The sequence below is a fragment of the Chelonia mydas genome, chromosome 7 (genome assembly GCF_015237465.2).
Source record: "Chelonia mydas isolate rCheMyd1 chromosome 7, rCheMyd1.pri.v2, whole genome shotgun sequence".
NCBI classification, from domain to species: domain Eukaryota; kingdom Metazoa; phylum Chordata; order Testudines; family Cheloniidae; genus Chelonia; species Chelonia mydas.
This window is the reverse complement of record NC_057853.1, coordinates 100,079,731-100,097,040: the sequence shown is the minus strand read 5'-3', so window position 1 is coordinate 100,097,040 and position 17,310 is coordinate 100,079,731. Positions and strand designations below refer to the sequence as shown.

At 40.1% G+C, this 17,310-nt stretch overlaps 1 protein-coding gene across 2 annotated transcripts in view; it reads left to right on the top strand.

Annotated features, from left to right (window-relative positions):
- Nucleotides 1-2,232: 2,232 nt before the first annotated feature.
- Nucleotides 2,233-17,310, top strand: part of PTPRE (protein tyrosine phosphatase receptor type E) — a 224,334-nt gene continuing 209,256 nt past the window's right edge. Inside the window, exon 1 of one of the 2 annotated variants that reach the window (XM_043551995.1) lies at nt 2,233-2,407. In XM_043551995.1, the coding sequence (XP_043407930.1) occupies nt 2,387-2,407 (21 nt within the window). In that variant the 5' untranslated portion in view covers nt 2,233-2,386. The remainder of the gene's footprint in view (nt 2,408-17,310) is intronic. The other variant, XM_043551999.1, reaches the window with a different exon arrangement.

Sequence of the window (17,310 nt, the reverse complement as noted above, 5' to 3'; positions counted from 1 at the left end):
GCTTGGTAACCGTGGGCAAGTGACTTCACCTCTCTGTGGCTCTCTTTCCCTAACTCTAAAATGGGGATAGTGATACTGATCTGGTTTGCAAAGTGATCTGAGATCTACTGATGAAAAGCGCTATTTAAGAGTGAGGTATTATTATCATTAATTGCCTTAATCTGTCGTTTACTCTTTTGTTTTGACAACAACATATAAATTTGTCCCAAATGTTGAGTTTTGTAAAGCCACGCATTTACAAAACCTAAACGGAGTAGAAATGTTTACCTGAATTAAATCAGACAAAACCACATGCTTTTACCATGCATTTTGCAAACATTGGATCATTGTGCTGGCGTACGAGCGCCTGAAAATGAAGTTCACTAGAAATGGAAGCTAAATGCAAATGACATTGACTTGACTATTGTCATGGTCCAAACTGAAAGTTAATCAAAAACAAGCAAATAACATATTTAGAGAAAGTAAATAAGAGGTGGCATGAAGAGGCAGTGTTCAAATCTGAATGAGGATTAGGTAAGGATTTGGAGATATCTTTGGGTATCGGAGTAGCACCCATGTTAGTCTGTATCCGCATAGCGGTCAGTAGGTTTCCAGTATAGGGTGGTGTTTATGTGACCATTGCTTATTAGCACCATAGTGTCCACACAAATATGGACTACAAGCCATCAGGAACAGTATCCCCGATAACGTCATGGCAAACCTGGTGGCTGAGCTTTGTGACTTTGTCCTCACCCATAACTATTTCACATTTGGGGACAATGTATACCTTCAAATCAGCGGCACTGCTATGGGTACCCGCATGGCCCCACAGTATACCAACATTTTTATGGCTGACTTAGAATAACGCTTCCTCAGCTCTCGTCCCCTAATGCCCCTACTCTACTTGCGCTACACTGATGACATCTTCATCATCTGGACCCATGGAAAAGAGCTTGGCTGTAGACAATGGATCATGTGGTGTGGTCTGGATGAAAGCTGGAGGAATGTAGGTAGGCATAGCTGTCAGTAGGTTTCCGGTGTAGGGTGGAGTGTATGTGACCATCTCTTATTAGCACCATAGTGTCAAGGAAGTGGATCTCTTGTGTGGACTGGTCCAGGCTGAGGTTGATGGTGGGATGGAAATTGTTGAAATCATGGTGGAATTCCTCAAAGGCCCGTTGCCAACTGTGTCCACATACCTATTTAGGGGACACCATCATAGGGCCTAATCATATCAGCCACGCTATCAGAGGCTCATTCTCCTGCACATCTACCAATGTGATATATGCCATCATGTGCCAGCAATGCCTCTCTGCCATGTACATTGGTCAAACTGGACAATCTCTACGTAAAAGAATAAATGGACATAAATCAGACGTCAAGAATTATAACAATCTCTTTGGTCACTCGATTACAGACCTAAAAGTGGCAATTCTTCAATAAAAAAAACTTCAAAAACAGACTCCAACGAGAGACTGCTGAATTGGAATTAATTTGCAAACTGGATTCAATTAACTTAGGCTTGAATAAAGACTGGGAGTGGATGTGTCATTACACAAAGTAAAACTATTTCCCCATGTTTATTTCCCCCCCCCCACCACTGTTGCTCACACGTTCTTGTCAACTGCTGGAAATGGCCCACCTTGACTATCACTACAAAAGGTTCCCCGCTCCCCCCCAACCCCCGTTCTCCTGCTTGTAATAGCTCACCTTACCTGATCACTCTTGTTACAGTGTGTATGGTACCACCCATTGTTTCATGTTCTCTGTGTATATAAATCTCTCCACTGTATTTTCCACTGCATGCATCTAATGAAGTGAGCTGTAGCTCACGAAAGCTTACGCTCAAATAAATTGGTTAGTCTCTAAGGTGCCACAAGTACTCCTTTTCTCTTTGGGTATGTTTTCACTGCAGTTGGGAGCAAGCCTGACTCAAGCTAGCATGCTAAAAATGGTACTGTGGGTGTTATGGCTCTGGCAGAGACTTCAGTTAGCCACCTGAGCTCAGACCAGGCGGGAGCATGGCGGTGGGGTTTGAGCTTAAGTGCTGGAGCTGCATAATCTGCACGGCTATTTTTAGTATGCTAGCTCAAGCAGAACTAGTGCATGCATGTGTATCTACCTGAGCTGGGAGATATATTCTCACCTGCATTGTAGGCATACCTTGTGAGGCCCTCTTGAGTGCTAGAAGTCTCATGAGCTTTCTGCTATCCAGAACCAAATCTCACAAGAATATCTGTTTTCACATTTCAGCTGCAGTTGAACTGGACATAGAGAATAGATCCCTTGGTTTTGGATCTCACCTAGAACCAAAACCATAAAAGCAGTTTCTAATCCAGCAATTCGATTCTGAACATTTCTCTCCTCTCTTCCCTTCTCCCACGCTTCCAGATTTGTATGAAAGGGAATGATTTGGTCCATCTCTAAGGTAAAGTGAAAGTAAGATTTAAAAATATGATTTAACCTGATGTTCCCTTTGAAGACTGACTGTACAAATTCCTGCGGATATATTAAGGATTCATAACATCCAAAGGAAATTAAGCCTCTCAAATACAATGTTAGACCTGCATTTACCTTTATTTATTTAATTGCTACATCCCCCTATTAAATCCCCCTGCCCCACATGTACTTTAATTAGTCTCGGTGATGCACAGTACAGTGCCAGGATCTTAATTTACCAGTGTTCTTTAAAACAAGCAAACAAAAATCCTCTAGAACTATTCTTTTGGTGCTCAGATTTAATTCTGTAATTCTTTCGAAAATCCTGTAGATTCTGGGGTTCTTCAAAAATCCTGTCTGAATTAAGGGACCTTATTTAATATCTTGCTGTTTTGACAAAATATACCATGTCATGTGTACTAAATTTGTTTTATTGGAAACAGTGTGGAGCTTAAGATGACACTAGCCACCTGCCTTCTGAGTAACGGTCTGTGCTTTTTGGGGCTCTTTTTTGTTGCAATTTTTTTTTCTCTCACATATTTTTGTACTTTCCAAACAAAGCTCAATATGTACCTTTTGTACCAGATTTTAACCAGCTATGATTTTTTTTTAAAGGCAAAACAAAACCCCCAGACTATTCTGCTCACTCGCTCAAATCAAATGATGTTACATTTTCTGTCCTGGAGAATATATGTCTCAGAGAAACTTTTTTATGTAGGTACAGTAACTCTAACTAAAAAGCTTAAATTTTGCCAATGGTTACCTTCAGATTTTCTTTGTCATATGAACAAGAAATAGCTGCCACTGTGAGGTAACTTATTGGCACATTTCAGTGACAATAACTCTATGCAAGTGGATTTGCACATGGTGAAAAGGAGGCAGACAAACTGTATAAACAGAAAGTGTTGACTGAAATCAGCACGTTTATTGAAATTCTTTACTTTTACCTGTTAAATTGTGGGTGCAATTAAAGCTGCCTCAGTAACCTGAGTTTGTATCAATCTCAGTGACCTTGGCAACATTAAGAGGTCATAATTTTACATGGATGAGCTGTGCTTGATTGGCTGTCCTTTGGGTTATGCACAAACATGCTTTCCTTCCATGTCAGACAGACCTGCCTTCTTTCTACCTTTTGTGCTGTCAAATGATATGTTTATTATGAATATTTCAAAGAAATACTATTCATCATCTTATTTTCTTATGTCTTTTTTATGGTATGTCAGTATAATGCTGGAACATACCGTCCTTCACATTCCTGCCTTGCTAGATTTTGTTTTAATTCTCTGTGAAACAGTCTGTGCCCCACACTGTTAACTGCTGATATTAGTAGGCTTTCTTCAGTAGTACGTCCATTTCCTCTGGTTTATCGAGCTTGCTTGCTTACTTTGAGCATCCTGAATACATTCTTGTCTTATAGCCAACAAGCCAAAAGGCTTTCGGGCATCATAAGTGTCAATATCTGTGTGGGAGGTCAGCATTAAGCCAATTGTACCACTGATTTCTCTTGATTTTAAATTTCCCTTGATTACCTAATTTTAGAGGTAACTTAAAGCCTCCACAATTAGGTAATGAAAAAAGTCTTATTTGGTTCTGTCCAAACTGGACCATAATACTGTTGAAAGGGGATCAGTTGCATGAAGCTGTTGCAACAGTTCAATGCTTTCACACAGCAATGGTATTACAAGAGTGTAGCTGCTCCGTGGTGCATCCCCTCCGCAGCTGGCTGAGCATGGCACTGTGGGACTCCCTGCCTCACTTTTCTTACCCAAGGTGGGTCTCTTTGGTTTTCCAGACACTGATCTGTGTAAGAATGGCCTACTCTCTTTGTTCATAGATGCACACATCTACATTTAACTGTTTTAAATTGAGATAGGTCGGAATATGAACAAGAGGCTGCTCGGCAGCTCTCCAACACCACTTTCTACAAGCCATTACCCTCTGATCCCACTGAGAGTTACCAAAAGCATCTACAGCATTTGCTCAAGAAACTTCCTGAAAAAGCACAAGATCAAATCCGCACAGACACACCCCTGGAACCCCGACCTGGGATATTCTATCTACTACCCAAGATCCATAAACCTGGAAATCCTGGGCGCCCCATCGTCTCAGGCATTGGCACCCTGACAGCAGGATTGTCCGGCTATGTAGACTCACTCCTCAGGCCCTACGCTACCAGCACTCCCAGCTACCTTCGAGACACCACTGACTTCCTGAGGAAACTACAATCCATTGGTGATCTTCCTGATAACACCATCCTGGCCACTATGGATGTAGAAGCCCTCTACACCAACATTCCACACAAAGATGGACTACAAGCCATCAAGAACACTATCCCCGATAATGTCACGGCTAACCTGGTGGCTGAACTTTGTGACTTTGTCCTTACCCATAACTATTTTACATTTGGGGACAATGTATACCTTCAGATCAGCGGCACTGCTATGGGTACCCGCATGGCCCCACAGTATGCCAACATTTTTATGGCTGATTTAGAACAACGCTTCCTCAGCTCTCGTCCCCTAACGCCCCTACTTTACTTGCGCTATATTGATGACATCTTCATCATCTGGACCCATGGAAAAGAAGCCCTTGAGGAATTCCACCGTGATTTCAACAATTTCCATCCCACCATCAACCTCAGCCTGGTCCAGTCCACACAAGAGATCCACTTCCTGGACACTACAGTGCTAATAAACGATGGTCACATCAACACCACCCTATACCGGAAACCTACTGACCGCTATTCCTACCTACATGCCTCCAGCTTTCACCCTGACCACACCACACGATCCATCGTCTACAGCCAAGCTCTGCGATACAACCGCATTTGCTCCAACCCCTCAGACAGAGACAAACACCTACAAGATCTCTATCAAGCATTCTTACAATTACAGTACCCACCTGCGGAAGTGAAGAAACAGATTGATAGAGCCAGAAGAGTTCCCAGAAGTCACCTACTACAGGACAGGCCTAACAAAGAAAATAACAGAACGCCACTAGCCGTCACCTTCAGCCCCCAACTAAAACCCCTCCAACGCATTATTAAGGATCTACAACCTATCCTGAAGGATCACTTGAGGATCACTTTAGATAAGCTGTTGCCAGCGGGGGAGTGAGGTGGGAGGAAGTTTTGTTTCATGGTCTCTGTGTGTATATAATGTCTTCTGCAGTTTCCACGATATGCTATGCATCCGATGAAGTGAGCTGTAGCTCACGAAAGCTCATGCTCAAATAAACTGGTTAGTCTCTAAGGTGCCACAAGTACTCCTTTTCTTTTTACGAATACAGACTAACACGGCTGTTACTCTGAAACCAGATCACTCTGTATCAATGACTTGTCCTTCATTATTTACCATTCCCCAAGGAAGGAAGAAGGAAATTCCCTGTTACTATTTCCTGGACAATTTTTCTGATCAGGTCTCCTGTAAAGAGAGAGAGCCATAATAAACACCCAGAGTGATACATTTCATAGTTTCTCCTACGTTAAAAAAACCTGTTATGTGCATGAAGGTTTCTTTTTCTGTCTTCTTTGGCTGTGGCTCCTTTTTATTAAAATTTTGAAAATCATAAATTCACCATAACTTTATGCAGTTTTGTTCAGATTGTCAGATCAGAATTGGAGATATTTTCTTAATGATAACATGCAGACTGATTTGAAAAGAAAGACGAACACATAGGTAAGCCAAAGGAATTGAATAATAACAACAGAGCATTGGATTTCAGCATGAAACTCAGTTTTGAGTTCTAAATTTATGCTTTTGTCGTTTTTCTAAGCACACAGGAAAGGGCACATCGATGTTGTATCAAGGTACCATAGCTGACAGTGTTTATAGAACTTATGGAATGGTGGCACTGCCTAATCCATGCTTCTTTAGCTACATTATTTGATAGCTGCCCACTGATAACCTTGTTTTTGGTACAACATGAGCTCTTCGTTTCTCATCTTTATTTTTGAAAGACATCTTGCTGTTTTAGTTTGTTTAGTTTTAGTTTTAGGTGTAAAAACTGGTCTGATTGCTTGGGGGAAAATTGTTAGACAGTGATCCTTTCAGAATGAATGTAGAATGTTGCCCTAAACATTTCAGAAATTCATTGAGCAATCAGGGTTATTCTCCAGATGTGTATTCAATAAGAATTTATGTAGAATTTATTGAGCCATCTATTAAACCTTCCACTGTCAACTTGTTTAATAGATATTGTCCCTCCCAGAGAACAACGTGGGTTGTTAATGACAATTGTATCACTCTGATGTCTATTAAAAAAAAAAATAGAAAGGCTTTTATCTCAGGTGACTAGGTCACTGTAGCGGGGTGGTCACTCCACTCCGGCCCTGAAGGGGTTAAAGTAGCCCTGGAGAGGCTATGGCTGGGAACAGCTAGGCTGATTGGGGGAAGCAGCCACAGCTGGGGCCATGCCTCAATCAGGCCACAGCTGGCCCTTATAAGAGGGCTGTGGGCCAGAAGCTGGAGGAGTCTCACTCTAGCCCTGGAGTGGGAAGGGCTAGCTGCCTGGGAGCAAGGTACGTAGAGCTGGAGCAGTGCTGGGGAAGGGCAAAGGGAGCTGGGGAGCTCCAGCCTGGTAAACCCCCAGGTTGCAGGCCTTGGTAAAGGCCCAGAAAGGTACTGGAGCTGCAGAGGCAGCTGGTCCTAAAACCCCTTGCCAATGATGAGTAGCCATTACACTGCAGTCTTCCCCAGTGAGCGGGGGTTAGATGATGACTGGCAGTAGCCACTGAAGCAAGGTGGGTTTAGAGGGTTGAGGGTTCCCCTGGGAGGGGAGACCCAGAGTGTGGGGGTACTGCTGGGGCAGAACCCTAAGGGAAAGGGCACCGGGGTCTGGGAGGGACACGGGGCCAGTGGCAGGCAAGACACCGGCCAGGAGGAGGTGCTCCGAAGGCTGGAGAGCTAATTCCCGACACGACCAGCAGGAGGCGCCGCACCGGTGAGTCGTTGCCTCGCTACAGTCACCTGTTCCTGTTTATACTACCCCCCCCCACATGTACGTCAGAATTGCTGTTTCTCCAACATGCGACACAAGTGGTAAATCCAGTAGAGCCCCAAGATGATTACTGTATACACACATCCCTTGTAAACCAATATTTACATCAAGCATGCTGACACCAATTTTGGGAGATTGAGTAGGATGCTTTCTCAGCTGTTGCAATTTGCACATGAGATGGAAGATGTTTTGATTAAAAAAGAGTTAGCTGCCTTTTTTCTTTTATTCCCATGTGTCAAAATCAAAGCAATGTTTCTACAGGCATTTTGCCCATCTCCCTCTTTGTTGTTCAGTTTTAAAGATTTTTTTCAAGGTTAAGAATTTAGTCTCCCTTCCCCCATATGGGAGAGTTCAAGAGATGAAACAGATAAATAATACATGTAAAGGAAAATTGCTTTTTCAGACAGAAATATTCCTGACCAGCATATTGGGTTTAATTTGAACTATAGTATTTCCTGGTAAAAGAGCACTGGCCCCTTTTAGAAACTAGAACATGGTGTCTGAACTGAATTTTCATAATAAGCCTGACAATCCGAGGATTCTGACCTTCCACTGCAAAAAGGTAATAATTGAAGATTCCTCCTACCCTTCCCCACTCCTGATGAAATTTCAAGGATCTACATTTAAAAATGAACACGTCCCTCTAGATTTACTACTGTTTCGCAGATTAGCAGGCCTTTTAACTCACTTTTAATTATAATGACTCTCATTTATATAGAGTCTTTCATCAGAAGACTCCCAAGATACTCTGCAAACTCAGTCTGATTATATAAGTAATGCAAAAATCTATGTTAATGCAATGTTTAGGTTTCAGAATTAAGTCAGGAAATGTGAAAGTTAAGGATGAACCCAACTCTTGCCTACTTTTGTGTATGTTTTGGAACATTCTAGTGTGACCCCATAGTATTTTACAAGTCCCGTATAATGCATTTTTAAACAACCTTACTTACATATGTGTGTTGAAAGTAATCTCTTATCATCACACAGATTTTTGTCCAGATTTTCAAAGTTAGGCATGTACTAAATCTAGGATTGTGCTTGCAAATCAGATCTTAAATGGAAGTGTATTTTTGTATTCTTGCTGACAGCAGAAAGAACTTAAGAAAAAAACTTAAAACTTAAAAATTCATCTTCAGGCAGGAACTCATAGAAAATTTCAGGCCAAAAGGTGACTATTTTTAAAAGTTCTGAGCATGTGAAAACAGTGTGTTAAAATGGAAACTATTTTACAAGACAAAATCCTGCAGGTGACAGCATTCATTAACAAAAAAAAGGGGTGGAGGAGAGAGAAGCTGCCCATAATTTAATGTGGAGGTTGAGAAATCAAGGCCAATAACATTAGAATTGGTCTTGAAGCTCTACCATATTGCACATCTTATACGTTTAATGACATTAATAATCAGCATTACAGTAAAATTTATACTTGAAAGGAAATCAGGAATAGGGAATGCTACATGTGTGAACTTTCAGGATGTACATATATTAAAATTCAGAATCTGCAGCCACTGCTGGACTGAAATGTTTTAACAATACACAACAACACTATGCCATCTTGACAGAAGGTGAAAAATACTGTATTTTGTTGCAGAGCCCCCTAATCTTGCAAACAGTGCCATGGGATTTTTTAATAGCCACATACAATAAATAGCTCAGTTTTACATCCCATCTGGAAGATAACATAGTGCACGCTTGCCACCATTCTGGGCTATTTGATTCAATATTGAATATGTGGTGGTATGTACTCAATTATCAGCTCCATTTCTAGCAGCATTGCGACTTTCTTGGAAGTCTCTCAGTCAAGTATTGATCTTGCCCAGCCTTGTCTAATTTATGCAATTTTAGGTGATACAGTTTTGTCACCTTCCCCTTTATCATATACATTTCTGCCTCCAAGTCTCTGTGGTCCTTTATTCTTCTCCAGTCTTACTTTCCCTGCCATTTATATTTGATTAAGGCTTCCTGAGCCATGCTTCAGAGGTTAGGGTACTGCTACATTTTTTCCCCCTGTTTTTTCTCACTGTATGTTGAGAGTGAGGAGCAGAGCAGGAGAGACCAAATAAGAATGGAAATCTTTTTAAATGAAGCGTGTAAGGCTTGTAAAAATAATACCCTCTTAACAGTCTTAAATTGAGAAAGAGCTAAGATAAATGAGTAAAAGGATCTGTTTTTGAAAGTTAGTCCTTCTTTTATAAAAATCCTGTTTGCAGACAGTTCATAGTGAAGCCTTGTACTAATAAATGGTGTGTGATATTCACCAACTGCCTTACATGACCAAATTAAACTTTGTAGGGTTTTGGCCTCTAAGAATCTGTTACTTTCGTATAGGTTTTCATTCTTCCCTGGGCCCCATTTCTGCCATTGCTCCTGTATTATCATCACATCTGAGGCTGTCAATTACAGTAGATATGCTGTTAATCATCTGTGTATTTTTCAGGATTAGTTGGAGACCAAGCAGTGATCATTTTGCCTAGCATCTAACAGCTTAGCATTTTAAAATCAATGTAAACTGGATTTTCATTATTTCAGTTTTTGCAGTGAGTGATCCCAGACACTGATTGATTTATTCTCTCAAACACAAAGAAGGGACTGAGAAGTATGGTTATAGAAAGTGGAGAAGGTGTTTTATGAATGTCTCAGTTCCACATCTAGACCCAGCTCAGCATGTGCTGAACTGTAAACATTTGTTTAAGCATTTTTGCAGAATAAAAATGAATTCAAACACTTTTCAGTGCTTTGTTGACTTTCTGACCTTCATGACATACATTCAGGAAAAGGTGATAAAAGAAAAGTGAATGCTGACTCTTCCTGGAGTCTGAAAAGTCATATTTACAATGCCCAGACTTTAAAGTTCTTTGTGGTAGTATAAAGCACTGACTGCTGAGCTATCAAGTTGACCTGAGATGAACTTTCCTTTCACGTTCATCTGTTCAGACACTCCTAAATTGAAATCTTTATGTAGTTTTTTCATTTGAAGCTATAATGCAGGCTGATGTAATGAAATTACAGCTTGTTTGGGGTAGGCGTTTTCTGTTATTGAAATACAGTTGTGTGTGTGTGTATATGTGTGTGTGTATATATATATATATATATATATATATATATAATAAAATTTTTAGTACGTGGCAGTGAAGGAATGGACAGTAAAATACAGAAAGACAAAATAGTTATTCAGACATCTTCATTTTATAGCACAGCATATCCTGTCTTGTAAAATTTAGTGTTGCAGTGTAAAAGGAAAAAAACAAAACAGTAACATATTACAGTTGTTGTTTTATAGTGGAAGAAGTTTCTGATTGTTTTAGGTAGGCTGAGCAGAATGCCATTTCTAACATTACACTGTTATTGCACCAGATATTGCACCAGAGGATATTGCACCAGAATGGAGAGCAGCATATTTCCCTATAATACTGTTTTTGTTTTCTAAATGAATACAGCAGTGTTCATTTATGTGGAGGAGGTATTCATGATGAGTCTCAAACTTTCTCAGTGACTTGAGGGAAAAATAGGTGCTTGTGCTCAGCAGTTCAAGTGAAGATAGGATTATTTTGTTGACTTTGAGGAAAAAGTTGGAATTATCTGAGAATTTTCTCTCATGTATGACATTAAAATATCCTTTTATCTGAATTTTAATGAGAATTTATAGTATTAAATTGCCAACAATACCAGCGTACAAGATATAAAATGGTGCTTTAAAGAAAGAATAGCGATTGTAGTGTAAATATGGCAGAACTGGGGACACAAATCCAAACCCCAGCAGAGTTGGGAGGTGGACTACAGTGGGATTCCAATGTCATTTTTTTTTGGTTTGTCAGTTTGTCAAAGAGAAAATCCTCACCAACGTGGATTTACAGAAACCATCTGCCCCTTTTCCTTTTCCCAGCCTCCCCCTTGCTCTGAAACTGTGCGTACGTCTACATGCAGTTTGAGTGCTGATTTTAACTAAATTGGTTGCATGTTGAATTAAATTGGCGCACCTTCTGATTTGGAGACACTCTCATTTTTAATGAGGATGCCCTATTTTGACTTAGTTTAATTGGTGCTCAAACTGTGTCACTGCAGGCCTGACTTGACAGCTCAGCAGCAGCTCATATATCCACCCCATTAGGTCCTTCTTAACACTCCTCTCTGCTGTGATGCCTCAAAATCTGAGAATGGCTGATGAGCCGAGCATACTTCATAATAATCCCAGTGCTTTCCCTTCTGTCTGTATACATCTGTTGTCTGTTGTTTTATACTTAGATTGTAGATTCTTCAGGGCAGGGACTATCTTTTTATGTGCCTGTGCACTGCATAGCCTAATGGGGGCTTTGATCCCTAATGGGGCCACTAGGCACTGTCTTAATACTAAAATAAGAACTAATAAAAGCTATTCACAGTGTTGGTTTAGATGGTTATCCCATAGGCTAGGTTTAGACGTAACTTCTTATGGACTGACACAGCCAATTTCAGTGACCTGGCCTACCATTCATAGACTGACCTCAGTTCCCTGCGCCAACACTGGCTTCTGCTAGCTTCCTTAGTGTACAATTCCCACAACTCTCTTGCCTTTCATAGTTCTTCCTCTGAGGATCATACCTCAGCCTGAAACTGGTCTGCTGCTTCTTTTGTCTTTTGCTATGGTAGGCTCTGTCCCTACCTGTTGCTAGGCAATTCATGCCCGGCGCTGCCATTTTTTTTCCCTGAAGCCCATACTGTCTCCCTAGCATGCAGTTACCTTATGACGGCTCAGGGAGCTCTTGAGTGAAGTGTAGCTTCACCATGGGCTACAGCAGAAACTTCCAGGAGAGTGCACCAAGTGCTGTGGCTCCTATGAATCATGCCTGGTGTAATCTGTGGCGGGACCTTTTTGTCCAGCTCGCCATTTTGGGGTAGACATCAGCCAAGGCAGTCTGTCCAGCTTGGGAGGAGATGGGGCTAGTGAATGGCTCAGTTATCTAATGAGGACTGAATGACCCTCCACTTCAATTCCAAACTCTCTCTGCCTAGTTTTCCTTCTTAACATCTGCTCAGGCCAATTTATGGTCTAGACATCTCTTATGGTACCCTGATACCCCAAGCTTCAGTGGAACATGAGGCCTGTGAGTCAGACAGTAGAGCATTCTCCCCCTCCTCTTCCAGGGTGCCATTAAGGTCAATTAAACTGTAATCTTTCTCTCTATGTTGTGCACCATCAGAAGTCCTCATGCAGAGCAGGAGTACCAATCCTACCACCACAGGGAAACTCGCCTTCCTCTTCTAGCATGATTGGCCAATAGAACTGAATAGATGGGCATATGGGGTGGAGTACAAATATTTTCTCTTCTCTATGCTGGCAGTCAGCCTCATAGAGAGCTACTGTAGCTGGACATCTAAAAGCAAAGGACACCAGATTCAGCGAGGAGGAAAACGTTTTGAGACAGTGGTATACCATAGAAGCAGCTGTGCACAATTTCTCCTGGATCCCTATCCTGGCTATGTTTTTTGAGGTTCCCAGTTCTTATGATGACCACAGCCCTCTGATTGTTGGGCATTCTTCATGGATCTAAACTTTCTAGGTCCTAGGAAAAATAAATTGGGGCCCTTGTGTGAGGTTCCATGGACCCTGGCTGAAGCCTTCCCTGAATAGGTACTAAGAATGTTCTCTGTTAACAAGGTCACAAATATCAGATCTGGTTTGTTGCCCCACCCATGCTATGTAAGGTTTTATATTCCTAAAAGCAAAAAAGCCTTTATTTTATTATTTTTACATACTCTTGCCTTACAATTTACTGCTATCTGACATTTGATTGAGCCAAACAGCTAGTTGCAATCCTCTTATGTGTATTGAGAACCATTCTTCTGTAAATTGGTTATAGCAAAAAGTTACCTATTCCCGGAGAACACTCTGAGAGTCTGAATGAGATGTTATACTGAGATTTTTGTTTTATGCAGGATGTTCCAGAAAACTAAAGGAAGGGATGCTGAGAGCAGTTTCTTAGTTATGACAATTCCTGTTCCAGTTTATGGATCTGCAGTGAGAACCACACCAACGATATATTGCAGATGACTTTGCTAGCCATCGGTACTGCATCCAGTATGTGTCATTCAGGCACAGAAGTTAGAAAAATGACCAAATCCAGGTCGTTCACAAGCCAGTGTAAATTGTTGTTTCAGATGGCTGCTTCTTGCACCAATTCCAAAGAGACCAAATTAAATCAGCTTGCTAGCCCAACATCAGCTATCGTTCTCTGTGTTTGTGCATGACACACAATGATTTATAGTGCCATGTGATAGGACAGCATTGTGCATCAGTATAGTGAAAATTCATGCTTTGGGTCATTGCTGTGTGGTAGGAAATCTCCTGAATCCAGTAAATGGTAGTAACATGGCCAAATCCTGAAGTTGTGGCGAAATGAAAGTGGAAAGATGGTTGCATCACATACAGAGATGATGCCGTGTTCTCCTTTTTTTCCAAGGAGAAGAGTACTTTGTCCTCTGGATGGTAGGATGCTACAATCATGCTTTTGAAGACACGTGACAGTCATGAAAGGGGGGAAATGTACCTGGAAATCACTAGATGTGAAGTGGTTGATCAGGTTTTTTCCTCTGAAATTGTGGAGGGTTTTTTTTCCCTTTGTAAATTCTACTGATTTAATAGTCACTTTGTGACTCTGCCTTGATGTTAGTCTAAATAAATTAGAATGTAGTTTCAGTGCTATATTGTGAAACAAATGATTCTGATCAGGATGACTCATTTTGCAAGTCATTCGCTTTTAGCTAGAAATTGAGAGTTGGATTTCCAGAGGTCTAGCTCTTTCCCCTGATGCTTGCAACCAACTTCTGAGGATAGTTTAAGGATAATTAACAGGGTAGTCGACTACCTCTATTATGATCTTGGAGTCTGACCTTTTTGTCTCGAGATGATTTCATTTCTTTCATGCAAGTGTGGAGGTTGCTTAATGACTGTGTGGATAACTAATTCATTCTCCATAATTACTTGTCTGAAGCATATTTAGGGTTTCAAACAGCTTGTTTTCATCTTTACACTGGGGGTTGATTCGTTCTCTGCAGATGTAAATCATAGACTTTCTGGTGGGGGAAAAAGTGCTTGACAGTATCCTTGAAGGACAAATGTAAGCTTGGATGAGCCAAAATTGTCTCTAGGCTATATTAAAAAAAATCAATCCCAAAACCTTTAAATTAGCTGTTGTCAAGATATATGTAAATGAGTTAAGCAGTGTCAACAGTACCCAAACATATAAAACTAATTCCAGGCACAGTGTTGATTACCAGGTATGTGCCTGCATCTGACCTAAGCTGTTGGCATCTGTTCTATTGTGAGTCAGTAGCAAATGGTCAAAAGGTAAGAAACAAGTGGGGCCTGCCAACGTGGCAGAGGCTCTTGGAGCATTTCTCTTTTCTGATTTCCAGGGAAGTGGCGGCAGACTTGGATGTTATTTTGGTCCCAGTTGTGTTCTTTGCACACCCCAAACCACGCACTGAGCCTGGTGAGAGTGTGTATTGTACAAGGAATGTGGATTTGGGCCCTTGGTAGGGGTGACTCCTTTCCTGTTTCAGACTGGTCATGACATACTTTTATCCTGTCATGGATTATTAGACTTAACAGACAATAACAGCTTTGCCAGTGCCTGGATGGTAAACAGTGAAACTGTGAGACTTGGCATGGTCAGCATGTATCCGAGACGATCTGCGTCCCAAGAGATCATTCAGAAATATGGTTTCATTACATTTCTTTTTCATCATTTCTGTAACTGCCCAGAATCAAAATGGAATTGCCCGCTGATCGTGTTATAACAGTCACCAGTGACATCAGTGGTGTATGATATCTATTCCTCATTGTATTTTGACCTAACACAACAGGGAAATGCTCTGCATTCTCTGCTCATTTGATGGTGATTCAGCCATACAGTATTACTGCTCACCTAAAATACTTTTCAGGAAACTGTACTTGTATATACTACTTGATGTGGTTAATTCAGGAGGAAAAAAAAAAAAAACCTAAGTAGTGATACTTGGAATCATTTATCAAAGAGAATCAACATCTGAGTGTAACAATAGGGACACTGAGAGGAGAATTTATTACATAGTGAATATGGACTGCATTGCTGAATATGCACTGTTACTATAGTTATGGTACAACCCTGAAAGTTATAGCTTTTTGATACTTTTGTAATTGTTTGTTTTTATTCTCATGAAATCCTTCAAAATCTCATACCGTCTGAGCTTGTAAGGATAGAATACTTTTATAAATAATGGAAACTTGTATTACATTTTAGCTAACAGTACATATGCTACTCTGAAACCAGTACATATGTGCTATTTCCTAATTTTAAAGAGACATAATATTTTGTGCATGTATGAATTTTATATCATGTAATAACATTTTGAGGCAAACTTACTCGACTAGAATTTGTTCAGTGAGCTGGGATATAAATTGGTTTTTCCTCCAGCAAAAAAGCTGTTATGCCTCATATGCTTTGCTTAGCCATTCATTTTAGCTGTAGAGGATTCAAACCTTCATGCATGGCCTTGACTTTTAAAATTCTTTCATTTTCTTTTGCCTCATAACTCAGTATATATATTTGCTTCCAGAAAGATGTTTGCCATTTTCAGTAATTGAATAGTATCACAAGAAAACATGACAAAATAAGTAAGGACGTATTTTCAGCTAGAAAAAATAAGGATGTCCTATTTTTCTAGAAATGTTGGAAAATAATGACTGAATATAAAAATTAGATTAAATGCCATATTTTGTGATAGATCATTGCACACAAAATCATCATTACAGTTTCTAATTTTTACTTTTTCAGAAATTTGAAAAATTAGTGCATATTTGAGTGGTCAGAATGAAATATGTGAATGACCACTGGCCTGGCACAAAATGTTCATTATTATATTTTTTTAACTGGTTGACTCTTATTTTCTTAGTTTTTATTTAAAAAGCATTCTACTGGCAACATGCCTAACCAATCTAACCATGATATGTAGGACCAGGAGCTCAAATAGTGCTTTGGTATAACAAGTGGTCGGTTTTGAAGTGTGAAAGTTGGCAAGAGGTGATGAGTATAATCCAAGATGATCAGTTTGCCTCTTAGGGAATATCTAAACCTGTTTGTTTTTTTTTTTTGGAGTTTTTTTAAATGTATGGTAATTTAATGTGTTAATTAATTTAAAATGTCTTATGGTAAGAATATAAAGAAGATTAAGTCTTCAATCATTTTTAATCCTACATTAAATTAATGTTTCTTGTTAGATGTTTTAGGGAAGAAAATGAAATGTGTGTTAGTAGAGTTTTTGTATTAATCTTTAGAAATTGCCTGTTAAACATTTTTGGATTTTAAAATACAAAATAGCTGTCTTGTTTGTGAATTTGCAGATTAAAACATTAAGGGTGGTAATATTTATCTCTTTGAATACTAAATCTCTTATTGGAACTTAAATAATGCTAAAAATGAAATTCCACCCCTGTAGAGCCTCCACACCGACTTGCGTATGGTTTAAATTTCACTTAAATCCTTAACTGGGATTGGAGTGATGCATGGGGCCTCCTCTAGCCCTTTGCACTAGAATAACTTTAATCCTTATAAAGCATGGTAATCTCACTGACCATAAGTCATGTCATACCCCCAAGCAGGAAACACCTGTGTAGGAGTCAGGAAACTCTAATAGTTTCCTTCAGATCTTTCTGTAGAGTGGGTGAAATGTTGACCTCTGTTGACTGGGAAGCAGTGTTTTACCCAGGAATTGAAAATGGGGGAGGGTGAGGGAGTTTGAATATACAGGGAGGCTGAGGGCTGACGAGGGTTGAGACCGTGAGGGCGAAGGTGGGCTGTATGGCACTATAGTAAAAACTGAAAAATGTTTCACAACCATTTTATTAGATTTAACTCATGTTTTAAAATCCTCACAGAAATT